General features: G+C 38.1%; 1 protein-coding gene across 1 annotated transcript; it reads left to right on the forward strand.

The window, feature by feature from the left end:
• Positions 1–4,880: 4,880 nt before the first annotated feature.
• On the forward strand, positions 4,881–8,190 carry LOC144562971 (uncharacterized). Its single transcript, XM_078312339.1, has 3 exons — positions 4,881–5,090; positions 5,556–5,899; positions 6,069–8,190. The coding sequence occupies exons 1-3, from the start codon at positions 4,881–4,883 to the stop codon at positions 8,188–8,190; spliced, it is 2,676 nt and encodes an 891-aa protein (XP_078168465.1).
• The last annotated feature ends 9,142 nt before the right edge of the window (positions 8,191–17,332 follow it).

The raw sequence follows: 17,332 nt of genomic DNA on the forward strand, positions 1-17,332 counted from the left end.
TCTTGTGGATTGCAATAATGAAGTACCCAAATACAAGTGTTATTGCTAGCAAAAAATTATCATAATGCGCCATTGATAGTGAGTGATAATGAGCATTAATTTGCTGTGACTATTTTATATTATTTTAATATTTGTTATGTGTTATTGAATATTTCATTGAATAATTAGTCAATTTCTTAGGAAACATTGAAACTTAAATTTCTTCCCCAAATTTTGTTTGGACGAAGCTTTTTATATATCTACTTGGGACAAGAAATCAAGCATGCTTGTAATATGTGATCATGTGTGATGGTAATCAAGAGTATAAAATTTGAAAATTTGAGGTTTGGCTTTTTACCAAAAATAAAGTTGATATTATATATGTATTTTATTTTTCTGTACTAATGTAATGTTTGTTTAAAAGGTTTCAATTTAGATTTATTTTTTTTCTATTTGTTTGCTCATTTTGAGGGTAGTATTTGTCAAAAAAAAATTAGTTCCGAAATAATTTATAGAAATATAACGAGTTTTAGTGGCCACCCATTTAAGTTGTTGTAAGTTTGCTGTACTGTAACGGTCTAAAATGACGATGAAAATAGATATTATTTCGAGCTGTTTTGATCTTTGATAATTGTTTATGTTGGTATTCAGTCATCTAAGGACGCTGCCAATATATATATATATATATATATATATTATATTTTTTGAATATTTTTTATCTATAGAAAATAATAAAAAAGAAGAGAGAAATATAAATAATATATAAAAAATTTCATAAATAAGCCCTACCGATTTTTTTTTTTTCTGTTGGTAATCAGTACAGTCAACTATCAATCAAAACTTTGCAGCTCAATTATTTTTCTCATCGATTCTAAATATAATTAGAATCAATGAGAAAAAATAATTAAGGAAGAAGAAAGGAAAAATAGGAGAGGGTGACAACTCAGAGGATGAGGGAGGGGGAGATAAAGGAAAACTGGACCCCACAAGGTCATTTTCACAATTATTTTTTAAGAAGTCTATTTTGTTTGGTGGTTTTTAAAATAATGATATTTTATAAAAGAGTAGAGATCCACTTACAACATTTATAAATTACATTTTACAACAATTTAATTTTGCGATTTTAAAAGTTCAAACAATCGATTCAAACCGTTCAACATGATATCTATATCAAAATGTGCTTGAACATAAAATTTTATATTTTTTTGAATTTTTTACTATTTATTAAGTATTTTATAAAATTGCTATTTTTAGCCAATTCTGGACCACTAAAAAATAGCAGTTTTGTAAAATACTTCAAGTATATTTTAGTATAGATATCATGCTGAACAGATCAACTGTTTGAACTTTTAAAATAGCAAAATCAAATTATTATAAGATGTTTTGTAAGTTGATTCCTCCTTTTATAAAATTATCGGATGAGAACCCACCGATCTTACTGTATATATATAAAAAAAAAATTCCATACACTCTTTCGTTGTTTTCTGTAGATAAAATATCTCATATTTTGCAATAGAGAATAAGGAAAAAGGATATGAGTCTTTTTTTTTTTGAAAATCTCTGCAGAAACTGCAAAGTCGTGAGAAAGAATTGAATTCTCGACCTTTAGGTACAACAACTCTATGACTTATTCCTAGCTAATTATGCTACCTTTCCCTTCTCGGAAAAAGACACGAGTCGCAAAACAATTTTCAGAAACCTATAGACATGATTTACGAAGTCTGTAGAAGTTTCCATTTATGTTTCTGGATCAAAAAGGTTCAATGATGAGTTGATGATTTTGTTGTTTGTTAGTACTTGATAGCGAAGGAATTGAATCTTCTGGAACTAATACTTTTTTATGCAACTGTTGCCGAAATTTTTATTAATATCTAAAAAATATTAAATTTCAGAAACTAAATATTTTCATATTTTTTAAAATCTACTTAAATCATTTTTTTTTTTTTTTTGCAGTTTAGACTGAATTACCGTAAAAAAAAGTTTACTGTTTTAAAATTTTAAAACCACAATTTTTTTTTCGATTTTAAACTTTGAATTTCAAAACCTCAATTTTTTCTTTGCGGTTTTATGTTTTTCATAATATTTTTTAATTAAACAGAAATATTTATAATTTATTATTTTTTAATTGAAATATTAGAAATATTTTATATATTTCTTTGAAAATTGATGTAATACTATATAATTTGATTTATTAGAAAGACTGTTACAAATAACCCGGATCAATATTTTTCATTCCGGATTTTTTGCGGCTGTAAGAAAAATTAATATATTTCTTTGTGTGTTATTGGAAAAAGAAAATATGATTTGAATTTGAGTTATTGATCGCGGTTTATAGTCACTTTTAGGTAATACAAAAAATATTATGATCCTTCTAGTACATTTAATTTCTAAAAAAGTTGTATCTATTTTAAGAATTCTTTTTGAATAACAAACATTAAATAACTTAAAGTTTTTTTTCAAAAATAGATACAACTTTTTAAAAATTAAATGTACTAGAAGGATGATAATATTTTTTGTATTTACTTAGAAGTGACTTTTGAATCAAGATCAATAACTAAGAATTCAAGCATTTTTATTTTTTTCCAATAACACATAAAGAAATATATTAATTTTTCTTACAGCCGCAAAAAATCCGACCTGAAAAATATTGATTCGGATTATTAGTGGCAGTCTTTCTAATAAATCAAATTATATAGTGTTCCATCTATTTTCAAATAAATATATAAAATCTTTCTAATATTTTAATACAAAAATAAATAAATTATAAATATCTCTTTTTAAATTAAAAAATAATATGAAAAATATAGAACCGCAATTTTTTTGACGTTTTGGAATTTAAAGTTTAAAACCACAATTTTTTTTACGGTTTGGATCGATTTCAAAAAAAATGAATACTTGGATAGGTTCTTAAATTTAATATATATATTTTTAATATTAATAAAAATTTCGGCAACCGGTGACAGCAACTGGGACCCTGGTCACTTGGGAATATTTCGTTGCTCTCAATATTAAATTATTAGCAAAGCAAAATGAGAGCACTCATTAGTATTTCTTTGCTCTCAATTTTAACAAAGATGAAAAAAATAAAATAACACTCGATCGTTAATATTTCTTTGCTCTCAATTTTAACACTCGTTCAACAAAACGGTCGTTGATGGCTCGTCCTAAGACGCGACGCAAATTGTAAATGACAAAAACAAAGAATTTTATATATTTGCCGTGCGATTTTAATGCGAAAATGTCAAATTCGGTTAAAGAAAAAGGGGCTGGATGAGCGCATTTTTTAAACAATTGTATAATCAACTCTCAAAACGTCTTTAGTAAATCTATGTCTACAATTAACGATGTGTTTTGAAAATGATATATATGTAGCATTCAAAATAAATAATTTATTACAATTTCTAAAGAGAAGAGTCCAAATACTTCTATTTTGTTGTGAGTTGTGACTCTTTCATGTATTATTTATTTTTTAACTTTTAAAAAAATAAAAAAATAATATTTTAAAGTAAAACCATTAAATATCATTTATATTATTTTCTCTACAAGCACATGCTGATTTCTTCTATATTAGATAATTCAATTTCTCTTCATTTTTTATTATATTATTGTTTTCGTTCAAATCAAATACAAAAAGCCCCATTTTTTTTTACCAAACTTCAATTTAATGCTTTGTTTTTGAATGGAAAAAGGACAAATTCGTTCCATTATGAGTTTCAATTTATTCATTTTGAATCATTTCTATCTTCTACTTCTTTTTTTTTTTTTTTTTTTTATGGATTCTTGATTTCATTTCGATTTCTCTTCTTGTATCCCATAGGGATATAAAAATACTGTAAATCTTACTATTTATAATATCAATATCATAGTTTATTTCAAATTTTTCACTTATAAAAAAAGTTTTTGATTATCTTCAATAGAATAAAAAAATCTGCGATTCTTTATTATATTACTTCAATTCAATTGTGATTTTATAATAAGTTCAAAAATTAATATCCAAAATAAATTTTTATCAATGTCTTTTTACAAGTTTTTGATACTAATTAAAAACAAAATAAAAAAGTCATGATATGTTACGTTTACATAGAAAAAATAATATAGATCTTACCTAATAGTTTTATTTTGACATATAAAATTTAAATTATTTTAATTTTAAAAATTGAGACATAATAAAAATACAGAAAATAAATAAAGACATTTGAATCCTCTTAGTTGAAAATTGACTATTTTATGTAAATATTTAATTATTTTCCCTTTGGTTAATAAAAATAAATAAAAATTCTTACAGAACTTGTCCTTGGGACTTGGGAGGGTGGTCAGATGATGTCTCCCGCCATTTGTGCGGACAACCAGAAATTGAGATTTGCTCGGTTGTTTGTTTGTTACAATTTGGAACAATTTAGAGCAAGAGCGTTGTGTCTCAACCAGGTTCAGATTCTATCTGAGAAAATAAATAAAAAGTTGGCCTAGCTTAATCAGAACATTCTTGAGATTACGTTGTATACTTATCATATATATTATGTTTTAAATCACATAGTTAACTCTAGAGATCCTTTTTATATTCTTTAATATTACTAGCAATTGTTATTTATCATTAGTAGCCAAGCCAGCATAAAAACAATTTAAATTCAAGCAGAAATGTATAGTTCATTTGGTTGATGCCTTTGATTTCTACGCGTAGGTGCCCCACCAACTGACAGCTCTTGAAAGCCAATCAGCCAACAAAAAATAACTAATTATGGTTATCCTCCAATTGTGGGTAACCATTCAAATATCCAATTTGCTTCTCTCTTAAATCTCCATTACACCACATTGCCCATCACCAATTTGCTCATTTCTGTCTGTTTATGTCTTTTTTTCCTTTTAAGCAGCCTTGGATTCACCAAGTGCTGTTGCCATTCTTAATGGAGCCTCTCCTCCATCTTCTATTTTTTTCTTCTCTTCTTATATCCGCCTCGGCTCTCACAGATGCCGAGGCTGCGGCAATTGTCCGTCGACAGCTTCTGAGCTTACGACTTAAAGATGGCGAATTGTCACCTGATTACAAGTTTGACATTCAAGTAGGTGTGCAGTTTGCCAATGAGCGTCTCCGCAATGCCTACACTGCCTTACAGGTTTTCAACTGTGCCATCATCATAAATGCTACCATATCATCATAAATATTTAAGTTTAAACAAGGGCAAAATGCTACCATATCATCATCAAATTAGTTGACAGATTTGGAGTTACCATTATAAATTTATATAGATGTCTGGTTAGAAACCCGTTAGAGTTTGAAATGCATGTAACAAAAATTGAAATAAATTACTAGTCTGCAGGATCCAGGATTGAGGTACCAGGTTGTGGGTTTGTGTTTATAAATCTATCAATGACAGTTATCAAACTGGCTCAAGAAAATGGGTGCCAACATAAAGATCTCTTACAATTACAAATCCCAAAAAGCCAAAACCCTGATTATTATAGAAAACTCATTTAACACCAACAATTCCTTACCTTTTGCATTTAAAAATACAATGGGGCGGAAATCATACGACCATGAGTTCTAACTTTTACCTCATTATCATGTGAACTGAATGCAGGCGTGGAAGCATGCCATCTACTCAGATCCAAAGAACTTCACCGGCAACTGGGTGGGCCCAGATGTGTGCTCTTACTCAGGTGTCTTCTGTGCGCAAGCGCTAGACGACAACACGGTGACAACTGTGGCAGGTATCGATTTGAATGGGGGAGATATCGCAGGGTATCTTCCACCTGAGCTGGGTCTGTTGACTGACATGGCCCTCTTCCATATCAATTCCAATCGTTTCTGTGGCATCATTCCTGACACCTTCAATCGCCTCATTATCCTCCATGAGATAGATGTCAGTAACAACCGCTTCGTTGGCCTGTTTCCCAAAGTTGTCCTCCAATTGCCTGCACTCAAGTATGTTCACAACATTATTTTTAGGACCCTTTTCCCTACTAATTCCATACCAGTAGTTTGCATATTATTGGTTAAGACTATATATTTATGATGGCTTAAATCTCTGTACTCATCATATATTACAACATGTATTTATTTATCTTTTCAATAAACTACGTGTTTATCGTAGGTTCCTTGATCTTCGGTTCAATGATTTTGAAGGTCCGCTCCCGTCAGAGCTCTTTGACAAAACCTTAGATGCAATTTTCGTGAACAACAACCGCTTCACATTAGGGATTCCAGAGAACATTGGCAACTCGTCTGCTTCAGTTGTTGTACTTGCAAATAACAAACTCGGAGGATGTATCCCAAAAAGTGTAGGCCGCATGGTTTCATTAAATGAGATGGTTCTCCTAAATAATGGTCTCGTCGGGTGCTTGCCGGCCGAACTTGGTAACCTACACAATTTATCAGTATTCGATGCCAGCTCTAATTATCTCACCGGGTCGCTTCCGTGGAGTCTCTCCGGCTTGTCAACGGTCGAGCAATTGGATATCTCACACAACATCTTTACCGGCACCATGCCGTCACTGATATGCCAACTTCCGAAGCTTGCAAACTTCACATTCTCTTATAACTACTTCCAAGCAGAGGATGCGCAGTGTGTGCCGACAACAGCAAGCACTGGTGTGGTATTTGATGACAGAAGCAATTGTTTGGGCAGCTCAAAGCGGCCTAAACAAAGATCGGTGCAAGATTGTAACCCGGTGGTGAGCCATCCGGTAGATTGCTACAAAGCCAAATGTGGGTGGCCTTCTCCTTCAAGTTCATCTGTGCCAAAACCTACCCCAACACCATCTGTGCCAAAACCTACCCCAACACCATCTGTGCCAAAGCCTACCCCTTCACCGCAAGAGCCAAAACCCACCCCCTCAGAACCAACTCCAGTGACACCAACAAAACCCCCGACACAGACACCAGAAGTTTCACCGATAGCCCCACCAGAATATACATCACCATCTCCTGCTCCTGAACCTCGTGCACCGTGGGCATCGCCACTGGAACCAACAGAACCATCACCGGCTCCTGAATCTCGTGCACCATGGGCATCACCCTTGGAACCAACGGAACCAGCACCGGCTCCTCAACCTCATGCACCATCACCGGCTCCTGAACCTCGTGCACCGTGGGCATCACCACTGGAACCAACAGAGCCATCACCGGCTCCTGAACCCCGTGCACCGTGGGCATCTCCACTGGAACCATCAGAGCCATCACCTGCTCCTGAACCCCGTGCACCATGGGCATCTCCACTGGAACCAACTGAGCCATCTCCTGCTCCTGCTCCTGCTCCTGCTACTGAACCCCGCACTCCATGGGCATCTCCCCTGGAACCATCCGAGCCGTCTCCTGCTCCTGATGCAGAGCCCCGTGCGCCTTGGACATCTCCTACATCTGATGCTCCTGCTCCCCAACCTAAACAACCTACCAATCCTCCGACAAGTCCTAAAGTGTCTCCTTCGCCTCCGGCTGTTTCTCCACCCCCTCCTTCACCAGTGTTTTCGTCGCCTCCACCAACAGTTTCCCCACCCCCTCCACCGGTTAACTCACCACCACCTCCGGTGTATTCACCACCCCCACCGACTGCTTCTCCACCTCCGCCAGTTCACTCACCACCACCTCCTGTGTATTCACCACCCCCACCGATTGCTTCTCCACCTCCGCCAGTTCACTCACCACCACCTCCTGTTTATTCACCACCCCCACCGACTGCTTCTCCACCTCCGCCAGTTCACTCACCACCACCTCCAAAATTCTCACCACCACCACCAGTTCATTCGCCACCACCTCCAAAGTTTTCACCACCACCACCTACTGCTTCCCCACCCCCTCCAGTTCACTCTCCGCCACCTCCAAAGTTTTCACCACCACCACCGACTGCTTCCCCACCCCCTCCAGTTCACTCTCCGCCACCTCCTTCACCAGTTTACTCTCCGCCACCTCCAAAGTTTTCACCACCCCCTCCTTCCCCAGTGTACTCACCGCCACCTCCAAAGTTTTCACCGCCTCCTCCTTCACCGGTTTACTCACCGCCACCTCCAAAGTTCTCACCTCCACCACCAACTTCTTCCCCTCCACCACCACCGACTGCTTCGCCGCCACCACCAACTGTTTCATCGCCACCTCCTTCACCAGTTAGTGCTCCACCCCCACCAAACGTTGAGCCTGATGTACCAGACACTGGCTTCCTCCCGCCAGTCACTGGTACAAGTTATGCATCACCTCCGCCCCCAATATTTCAAGGCTACTAATTGATATAGAGCTCACTTGTTGAACTGTACCATTCTTTTTTTGAACAAAGGAGCAATGTGATAAAGCCAGTGATTCATATTGAGAGAGAATTTAGTTTCTTTTCTTTTCGTTAATTAATCTTAAAAATTTGTGGTGATAAATATTTTAGTCAAAGCCTTTTAATGCTCATTGTTGATCGTCTCATTCGATTTACTTCATCAATAAATATGTGTGGGCTTAGTATTAATTATACAAAACTGCAAGACATTTTTGTGTATTAATCAAATAGCAAAATTATTTACTCCTTTAGCTAGGTTCTAGACAAAAAGTCAAAAAAAGGAGCATATGTTTAAATACAACCCCACAATTTGTAATTCATCTTTATTATGCTTGTGGGTCATGTTTAGCTGAGAATTAAAGTTAAAGAGGATTAAATTGCTTACTCCAAGTTAAGGTGAAGTAAGTTACTCTTGCAATCTTGCTTGGTTGGAGCTTATTACTTAAACATGACTTAAAGTATTTATTGTTTAAGTAGAATATGTTACTTAAGTCATGTCTTAAATTTTTATATTTCAACTTTATTTATAATAACTTATTTTAACTTTTAATTGAACAACATATGTTAGAAGGCACGCTAAATTTTAAAAATTTACAGTTTAACAAATTACAAAATAAATTTCAGAAAAGTTAAGAAAATTATAAAATAAATAAGTAACAATATACAAATTATACTTTAAAAACTATAAAATTGTTCAGGAGCTTCTTCGTCTATTAGGAGAGTGACGCCTTGCAAGCTTTATGCAGACTTTTATTGCGGGCATAGTTGCACCCACAATTCATAAGTGATAACCCTATTTCCGGTTTACAAATAAGAATTTTTCCTTTATTTTCTAACTATAATGGTTCAGATATACATAAATAGTTTAAAAGACTGACAATGATGGTTCAGATATACATAAATAGTTTAAAAGACTGAAAGTAGTAGTGCAAGCTCTAAAATTCATTTATTTATTTTTCGAAACAAGCAACTGAAAGGCCCTGAGAAAACCATTCAAAAAACCCTTGGGTTTCATATCTTACAAAGCCAGTAGTATCTGAATTGATTTATCTTACAGTACCAGCATCTGGTGCCGAGATCTTTTACAAACATTCCACAGGAAAACAAGTGACATAGACCAGGAGAGCTGATTCTGACTATCAGTTGGGTATGTTGTTAGATTATAATAGTCGGCTAAAATAAAATCAACAAACAAGGGCGTATAGGTAGAAATTTATCATAATGATTTATTGATAGGAAGAATGAAGATTGGACTGAATTTATTATATTTGAGCTATGAGCTATGGAGCATAATCCTTAAATCTAAAAAAGGAAAACAATCAATTGATACCCAGTGCACACCACAGTAAAATTATTCAGCCAAATAGAGATGAACTTGCAATAAACCTAGCTATCTTAGATAATTCAACTAGAATTAAACAAAGTCAATAACAAATTAATCGAGCATTAATCTACGCGAAATAGATCGAGTAATGTACCTTGCAAATCGATCGAGCTGTGATCGGAGACAGAATTGAGAGATCTCCCAGGCGGTCGGACCGAGTGAGGACGTCACGGTGCAGGTCTTGCATGCGCTGGGTCACAACAAAAGGCTAAAAATTGGTAAATCAATGCTTTCTTGACAGTGCGACGAGGAGAAACGCTACTATGCGAAGAGAATTAATGAGACAGTGAGGCTGAGGTCTACTGACGGAATTAAGAGGAGGGATCCACTTACACCACCGAATCACACTCAAATTTTCAAAGTTTTTAAAGTTTAAACAGTCAATTTAAACTGTTCAATATGATAGATATATTAAAATGTGCTTGCAGATCAAATTATATATATATTTTTTAATTTTTTTACTATTGATTTTACAAAATTGTTGTTTTCAAACTATTGAATTTTTGTATCCATCTGAAAAGAGTCCGGCTAGTATGACATCGGTGTCACATGACACTAATTTCAAAATTGATTGAATAAATTTCAAACGACTAATCCAAACCGTTCAAACCAATTTACTTTATGAGTGGTGCGTTTACATACAATTTTTTTTTTATATTTTTGAGTTATTTTAGTATCAAATCAAGCAGTAAAAATGTTGAAAAATGAATGTGTTAAAATTAAGAGAAAAGGTTTCTATCCACACTGTTTTGTCCACCATTTGTCCACAAACATTATCCACTCCCAGTTTAACTACCATCGCTCTCCACTGTTAGACCACCGTCATGCCTAATTTAAACCTCTCTTCTTCCCCGATCGTTTATTTCTATTTTTTGAATCGAAGAGATCGAGTCTCTCATCTACGCCGCTACCTCCTCCACTGTTCATCCCGCCCGTCCCCAATCGCCTCCTCGCGCCACCATCGCCATCTCCGTCCCGGTCTCAACCACACCTAAGCCTTCGGCTTCTGTTCCTCCTTTAATTTCCATTACCGCTCGCCGGCGCTTTCTTCTCTTCGACGGAATTCTCCGGCATCTCTCTTAGATTCAAATGGAGAGAAACGATCTAAGAGAGGCGATCTGGAGGAGCGATCTAGTGGAGAGAGATGAGAACAAGGCGATCTGGAGAAGATAGATGAGAACGAGGCGATCTGGAGAAGGGAGATAAGAGTGAGGCAATCTGGAGCATAATCAGGTTATTTTACAGTACTAATCTATTTAAGTTTTATTTCTTCTATTGATTTGAATTAATAATCATGATTTCTTTGCTTCTATTGAAGTTTCATTTGAATTGATGTAGTCTCAGGTGTGTATGCATTATATGAACATTGATTTAAATTTTAATTGTATCACTTACTGTTCAATAACGGATCTCGCATTATCTCGTAATTATTTCTTTATTTCTGTTGAATTTTGATATGGAGGAAATATGAGGAGATGATCTGAGAGAGGCGACATGAATGAGAGATGATAGAGATGCGATATGGAGTATTGATATGTTAATTTTACAGTATTTCCCCTGTTAATTTTACAGTATTCATCTTGTGGAAATCTGGAGAAAAGAGATGATAGAGAGGCGATATGGAGTATTGATATGTTAATTTTACAGTATTGCCCCGTTAATTTTACAGTATTCATCTTGTCATTTTACAGTATTTATCTAGTGGAAATCTGAAGGAAAGAGATGATAGAGATGCGATATGGAGTATTGATATGTTAATTTTATAGTATTTCCCTGTTAATTTTACAGTATTCATCTTGTGGAAATATGGAGAAAAGAAATTATAGAGAGACGATATGGAGTATTGATCTGTTAATTTTACAGTATTTTCTTTGTTAATTTTACAGTATTCATCTTGTGAAAATCTGGAGGATATAGAGGGCATTATTATTATCTCGGGTTTAGGATAATTATTGTGGATTTGGTGAAGTATGGAGAGCTCCAAAAAGGGCGATTGGCTGGGCGATTCTTCACATGGGGAGACGCTTCAAGGAAATCGACACTGGAGACGGCTGGAGACAAATTGTGCGTAACACCGTTCAAAGGTCCAATCAAAACGGCTACAACTCAGGTAAGTACAGTAGAATTAATGGGCAATCAAATCAAACAACAACCCAGGGGGCAAAACATGGTAAAGTACCTAAAAACTGGTACCGGCGACGTCCTTACAACAATAGCATACGCCATCGCTCAAACGCAAATCTAATCCAAAAATATTGCTCCCTGGATTTCTTGACACCGTACTCCCATGCGTTACCGAATCCCCATTCAAACTCAGTGGAAATTCAAATTAAACAAACTCATCTCAACCCAAAAACAAAATATACACAAAACCACCCACTCCTTCTTACCGCTCTCCCCCCAACCAGCTACACACAAAACCAGATGACTAAAAAGAAACAGAACCAATTCATCCCAAACAAAGCACACCCAAACCACACCTACACCAACTCCGGCCAGCACCAACGTACGCCTAAATCCTTCTCAACCATGGTAACATCTCCACCAAATATCCACCTCATACAGCAACCGATCCGCTTCCCATAGCCAATCTGGAAAAGTTACATAGACAACAACCCATGGACTTTTACTACTCCTGCCAACTCACCTTCAAACAACGAAAATGTTCCCACCCCACCACAAGCCCTTCCTTTACCACCAGACCCGAAACACCAGGCATGGAGAGGGAGATGCTACAACTGCCTCGAACTCGGTCACGACCAAAACGACTGCCCGAGCCAGGAACGTACATGCGCAAAATGCTGGCAGACGGGACATGAGGCGCGCATGTGCAACTACTCACCGGCTTCCAAGCCATCAAACTTTGACCCCCTCGTGCCGCGCGGTAACTTGGGGGACAAGGACATGCCGAAAAACAGACCAAACATGTCTATATGCTTTGTCCCAGAAACAAACCAAATGCAACACAACTCGAGTGAGATGAAACGGGCCATTGTCATTGATGCGCGCATAAACGACGGAGCCGGAACTGCCGTCGACTCACAGCCGCAGGTGACAGTTCAAAAAACATTTCTACTGGAGAACTCCAGTGAAGTTGAAAATGGACAACAAGAGGATAACGTACAGGGTCACCTCGGCATTAATTGCCTCATGGGGCAAGGACAACACGCGAGCGCCGCATCACAGGAGATAATCCAAACACCCCCTGCCAAAACGAGAATCCCAGTACCTTCTGCAGTACAAGAAAGGCCCAACAGTGAGCTGTTATTTAAAGGCCCAGAGCCCGCTAGAAATATCACTCAAGAGGCAGAAAATTACTCGGTTATTGCGGGCCGCCAGATACTACAAGCTGTATTAAACAATCCATCAGAGACCCATCGAGAGGGAACTGACTCAGATCCGGACTCTCCAAGGAACATGAAAATTCAGGAAAGCCCAAAAAAGCATAGGGGCCCGATTGTAGTGCCGCTATACCCATTAGAAAAATCGGGGGGGGGGGGTCCCGCTACCGGCGAATGTGGATCCAATAATAGCAGCAAACTTCGCTGCGAACAAGGGCCCCCATGTCAGGTGTCTGACACCGTATCTCCCCCTGCCTCCGTCGCCGCTCTCACACCCATGGCTATATACACAACAGGAAATAGATTCGTACAGGGAGAAATTGGCAGTTACGGAGGAAATTTCGGACCAGGCTCCACCAGCCCTGGAGGAAGGTCAGACCCAGGAGGACAACAATAATGAAGAGGGATTTGATGGCGAGATGGGAGATGAGGAGATGGAAGAACAGGAGGAAGATACGGCGGCCAACGAAGACTTTCAATCAGATGACAACCAAGTCAGCGCAGACAAAGGGGTGGATCAGCAAGCACAACCTAAACCTAGCCCGCCGCTCACCAGGCACAAATCAAAGACTAAAGGTAACAACTTCACTCCTAGAAGAAGCAGGAGAATCTCGGAAATGCCGAGTAAACCAAAGAACTATTCCCCCAAACAGACAAGAGAATCCAAGGGTAAGAGAAAGCTGGATTGCGCAATGTCAGACGAACAAGCAGATGAAATTACGGCAGGACTGGCAGATGAGGAATTAGAAGCGGTGCCGCTACATAGTGCAGAGGTGGAAAGGGTAAACCAATACTGTGGGACCAACCTGGGAAACCGTCTCATTCCTTTGGAGAGTGAGGCCACTAATTCTGAGTTGTTGGCAATTGTGTCACCAGGTTATGAGGACATGGATGAGTCCATCTTAAAATCACTAGAGTATGACCCACAAGAGGATGCCTTCACTGATGAAGAGGAGGAAATGTATGACGAGTTGAACGAAAATAATGACCAGACGGGAGAAACAAAAGTCGAGGAGGAACCAATGGAAGAGCCGGAAGAGGAGCCGGAAGAGGAACCGGAGGATGAGCCTCACCGGAAATCGGGCTGAGCAAGCGCCGACCGCATAGCGTTTCACCGGGAGTGTTGATTTTGGTTTTTAAATGTTAGAACTATCTAATATTAGTGTTAATTTTACGCTTTATTTACATTCATGCATGTGTGTTTTCTATTCTGTTGGTGCTATTATATCCTCAAGTATTAGACTTGAGAGAAATTATGTATGTTAGACACTCGGCCGAGGTGATTTTTATGTATGCGCTATGCCTCTGTTTAGGCAATGAATTACATTTAAAAAAATTGGTGTTTGCTCTATGCCTTAGTATAGTCAATGAATTGCAATTTCAAATATTTGTGTGTGCACTGTGCTTTAAAGTTTATCAATGAATTGCAAATTTAAAATTAATTTCGTATGTTGGAACGTGCGTGGGTTAGGAGATCAACAAAAATGTGCAGTGATCAAGGATGTAATTAGGGACTCAAATTGTGATTTACTATGCTTGCAAGAAACAAAGTGGAGTGAAAACTCAATTTTTAAAACTAGACAAGTGTGCCCACCCAGATTTACAAACTATGCGGCACTAGATGCGAATGGCAGTAAGGGTGGAGTTTTACTCGCGTGGAGTAACACCTACCAAGCAATTCTTACAACCATCCATTCTAATTGCATTACAATTATTCTAAAGAGGGACAGATTTAGTTTCATGATCACGGGAGTTTATGGACCCCAACAAAACAGAGATAAAATTATCTTTATTGATGAGTTAAAACAAATTAGAGCCTTAAACAATTTACCTTGGATTATACTGGGAGATTTTAATATACTAAGATCACTAAATGACACAACTGGTGCCACGCCTGATATGGCGCCAATTTTGCAATTTAACAGTTTCATCTCCTCGATGAACCTATTTGATGTGCCACTTGCAGGTCGGTCATATACATGGTCAAGCAAACGGCCAGTACCGACCTTTTCGAAACTGGACAGAGTATTGTTATCAGAGGAATGGGCCTCCATGGGGGTCAACCACTCGCTCACAGACCTCTCGGCATCAGCATCCGACCACATCCCACTGCGCCTTGTGATTAGCCCGCACTCAAATCCAAGGAAAAGGCAATTTCGGTTTGAAAATTATTGGTTGCGACATACGGAGATACAAGAAGTGGTGCAACGAGCTTGGAATTCCGTGTCAGCGCCATTGTCTCCGGTGCGGAATTTCAGAATCAAATTGGCGGCAGTGGCCAAGGAACTAAGGGCATGGGCGCATGTGGCTTTTTCTAAGAAAGACACATATTTGAGAAGATCGAAATGGGTGATCCAGCAGTTAGATAGGGTGGAAGAAAAGAGAAACTTGAATGTCCATGAAAGAGGCTTAAGAGTGAGGTTGAGGGAACACATCTTCCACCTCGCATTGATAAAGGAAACCAAGTGGAAACAGAGATCAGACAACACGTGGCTTCAATTAGGGGATAAAAATACTAAGTATTTTCATGCCTCCGCAAATGCAAGGAAAAATGCAAATACCATCAAGGGATTGCACAGACAAGATGGTTCAGCTATTGCACAGCAGGACCTACAGGGGGAAATTCTGAATTTCTATAAGGACCTATTGGGAAGAACGGGACAGTCGCACACTCCGTTCAATTTGACGGGAAAGGTGGGCCCGACCTTAACGGGTCTGTTAGCGGGTCTAGATGAGACTATAACTCAGCAGGAGGTGCGGTTGGCTGTAATGGAATTGCCAAAAAATAAAGCAAGCGGACCGGATGGGTTTCCGGCTGAGTTTTATCAGAATTTTTGGGATATCATAGCAGCAGACATCATGAAACTGATTGACACAGTGCAGAGTGGGAGATCGGATCTTTCAAGCATTAATAAGGCCGCAATAACAATCATCAGGAAAAAAGAAAATTCGACAAAAATTAGTGACTATAGGCCAATCAGTGTTATAAACACCTCGGTTAAGATTATCACTAAGATCCTATCAAAAAGATTACAGCCTAATCTTGGAGCGCTCATATCGCCAAACCAAACGACATTTGTAAAGGAAAGATCAATTATGGAATCATTCTTGGTAGCGCGCGAATTCTTGAACTCTTACAGTAAGAGGAAGATACCTTCGGTCCTCTATAAGGTGGATTTTGAAAAGGCTTTTGACACGACAAGCTGGTGCTTTCTCATTAACATCCTAATAGAACGGGGATTTCCTCCGAAATGGATCGCTATGGTACTGCTAATCCTCAAATCGTCGGAATCTACGATCCGGGTAAATGGAGAACTAACAACATATTTTAGGCATGCGCGAGGATTGAGGCAAGGAGACCCACTCTCCCCTATGCTATTCATTATTGTAGCAGATTCCCTAACCTGGCTAATAAAGAACTCCTTGGCTTTGATGCATCAACCCGTCCACTTGCCACCACAGCCAATTCAGTATGCAGATGATACTATCATTTTCGCAGAGGCACACCCGAGAACTCTTAAAATAATTGCACTCATACTATCAGTATTTCAAGAGTTATCGGGATTGAAAATAAACAAGGATAAAAGCTCCTTCGTCCCTATTGCCATTCCCGTTAACCTTAGGGGGGTGGTTGAGAATATCCTGGGCTGTCGGGCAAGCGACCTCCCGATTAAATATCTGGGTCTACCGCTATCGGATAGACGACCCAATAAGGTTGACTTCATGCCGATGATTGCGGCTGTAGAAGCGAGAGTAGCAAGTTGGAAATCGGCACTGCTGTCATATGGGGGGAGATTGACACTGATCAAATCGGTACTCTCCTCTCTACCACTTCACTACATGCAGGCTCTAAAAATACCTAAATGGGTCTTCGAAAAAATTGATAGGATCAGGCGTAGCTTCCTATGGAAGGGTCAGGAGGTATGCAAACCGATCAATTGTTTAGTCAATTGGGAGAAGACTTGTGCACTTAAGGAAAATGGAGGGTTAGGCATAATTCACTTTCAAAACCAAAATGACGCACTGCTGACTAAGTGGATATGGATATGCCAGTCAAACAGGCAGAGTAGTTGGGCAATGACAATCAGGAAACTCTATGGAATTGAAACATTACCAGACATTCCGACTGCACGGAACATCTCATTTTTCCTCAGAGAAATCCACAAGCTGATGCCATTTCATGAAGCATCAATTAGGGTTGTCCCGATAACACAAGAGACATTATGGAGGTGGGAAGCTAGTGGAAAATTCACAACGTCCTCGGCCTACAGAATGATGCATCACACGGGAGTGATTTGTCCATATCATAACAGATTATGGAAAATCAAATGTCTGCCAAAGGTTAAGGTCTTTTTATGGGTACTATTGCAAAACAAGCT

The sequence above is a fragment of the Carex rostrata genome, chromosome 12 (genome assembly GCF_964058835.1).
Source record: "Carex rostrata chromosome 12, lpCarRost1.2, whole genome shotgun sequence".
In the NCBI taxonomy this organism is placed as follows: Eukaryota; Viridiplantae; Streptophyta; class Magnoliopsida; order Poales; family Cyperaceae; genus Carex; species Carex rostrata.

Coding starts and splice junctions, on each gene's coding strand:
- LOC144562971 (XM_078312339.1), top strand. CDS start 4,881: ATGGAGCCTCTCCTCCATCTTCTATTTTTTTCTTCTCTTCTTATATCC. Junction 5,091..5,555: donor ATGCCTACACTGCCTTACAG/GTTTTCAACTGT, acceptor AACTGAATGCAG/GCGTGGAAGCATGCCATCTA. Junction 5,900..6,068: donor CTCCAATTGCCTGCACTCAA/GTATGTTCACAA, acceptor TGTTTATCGTAG/GTTCCTTGATCTTCGGTTCA.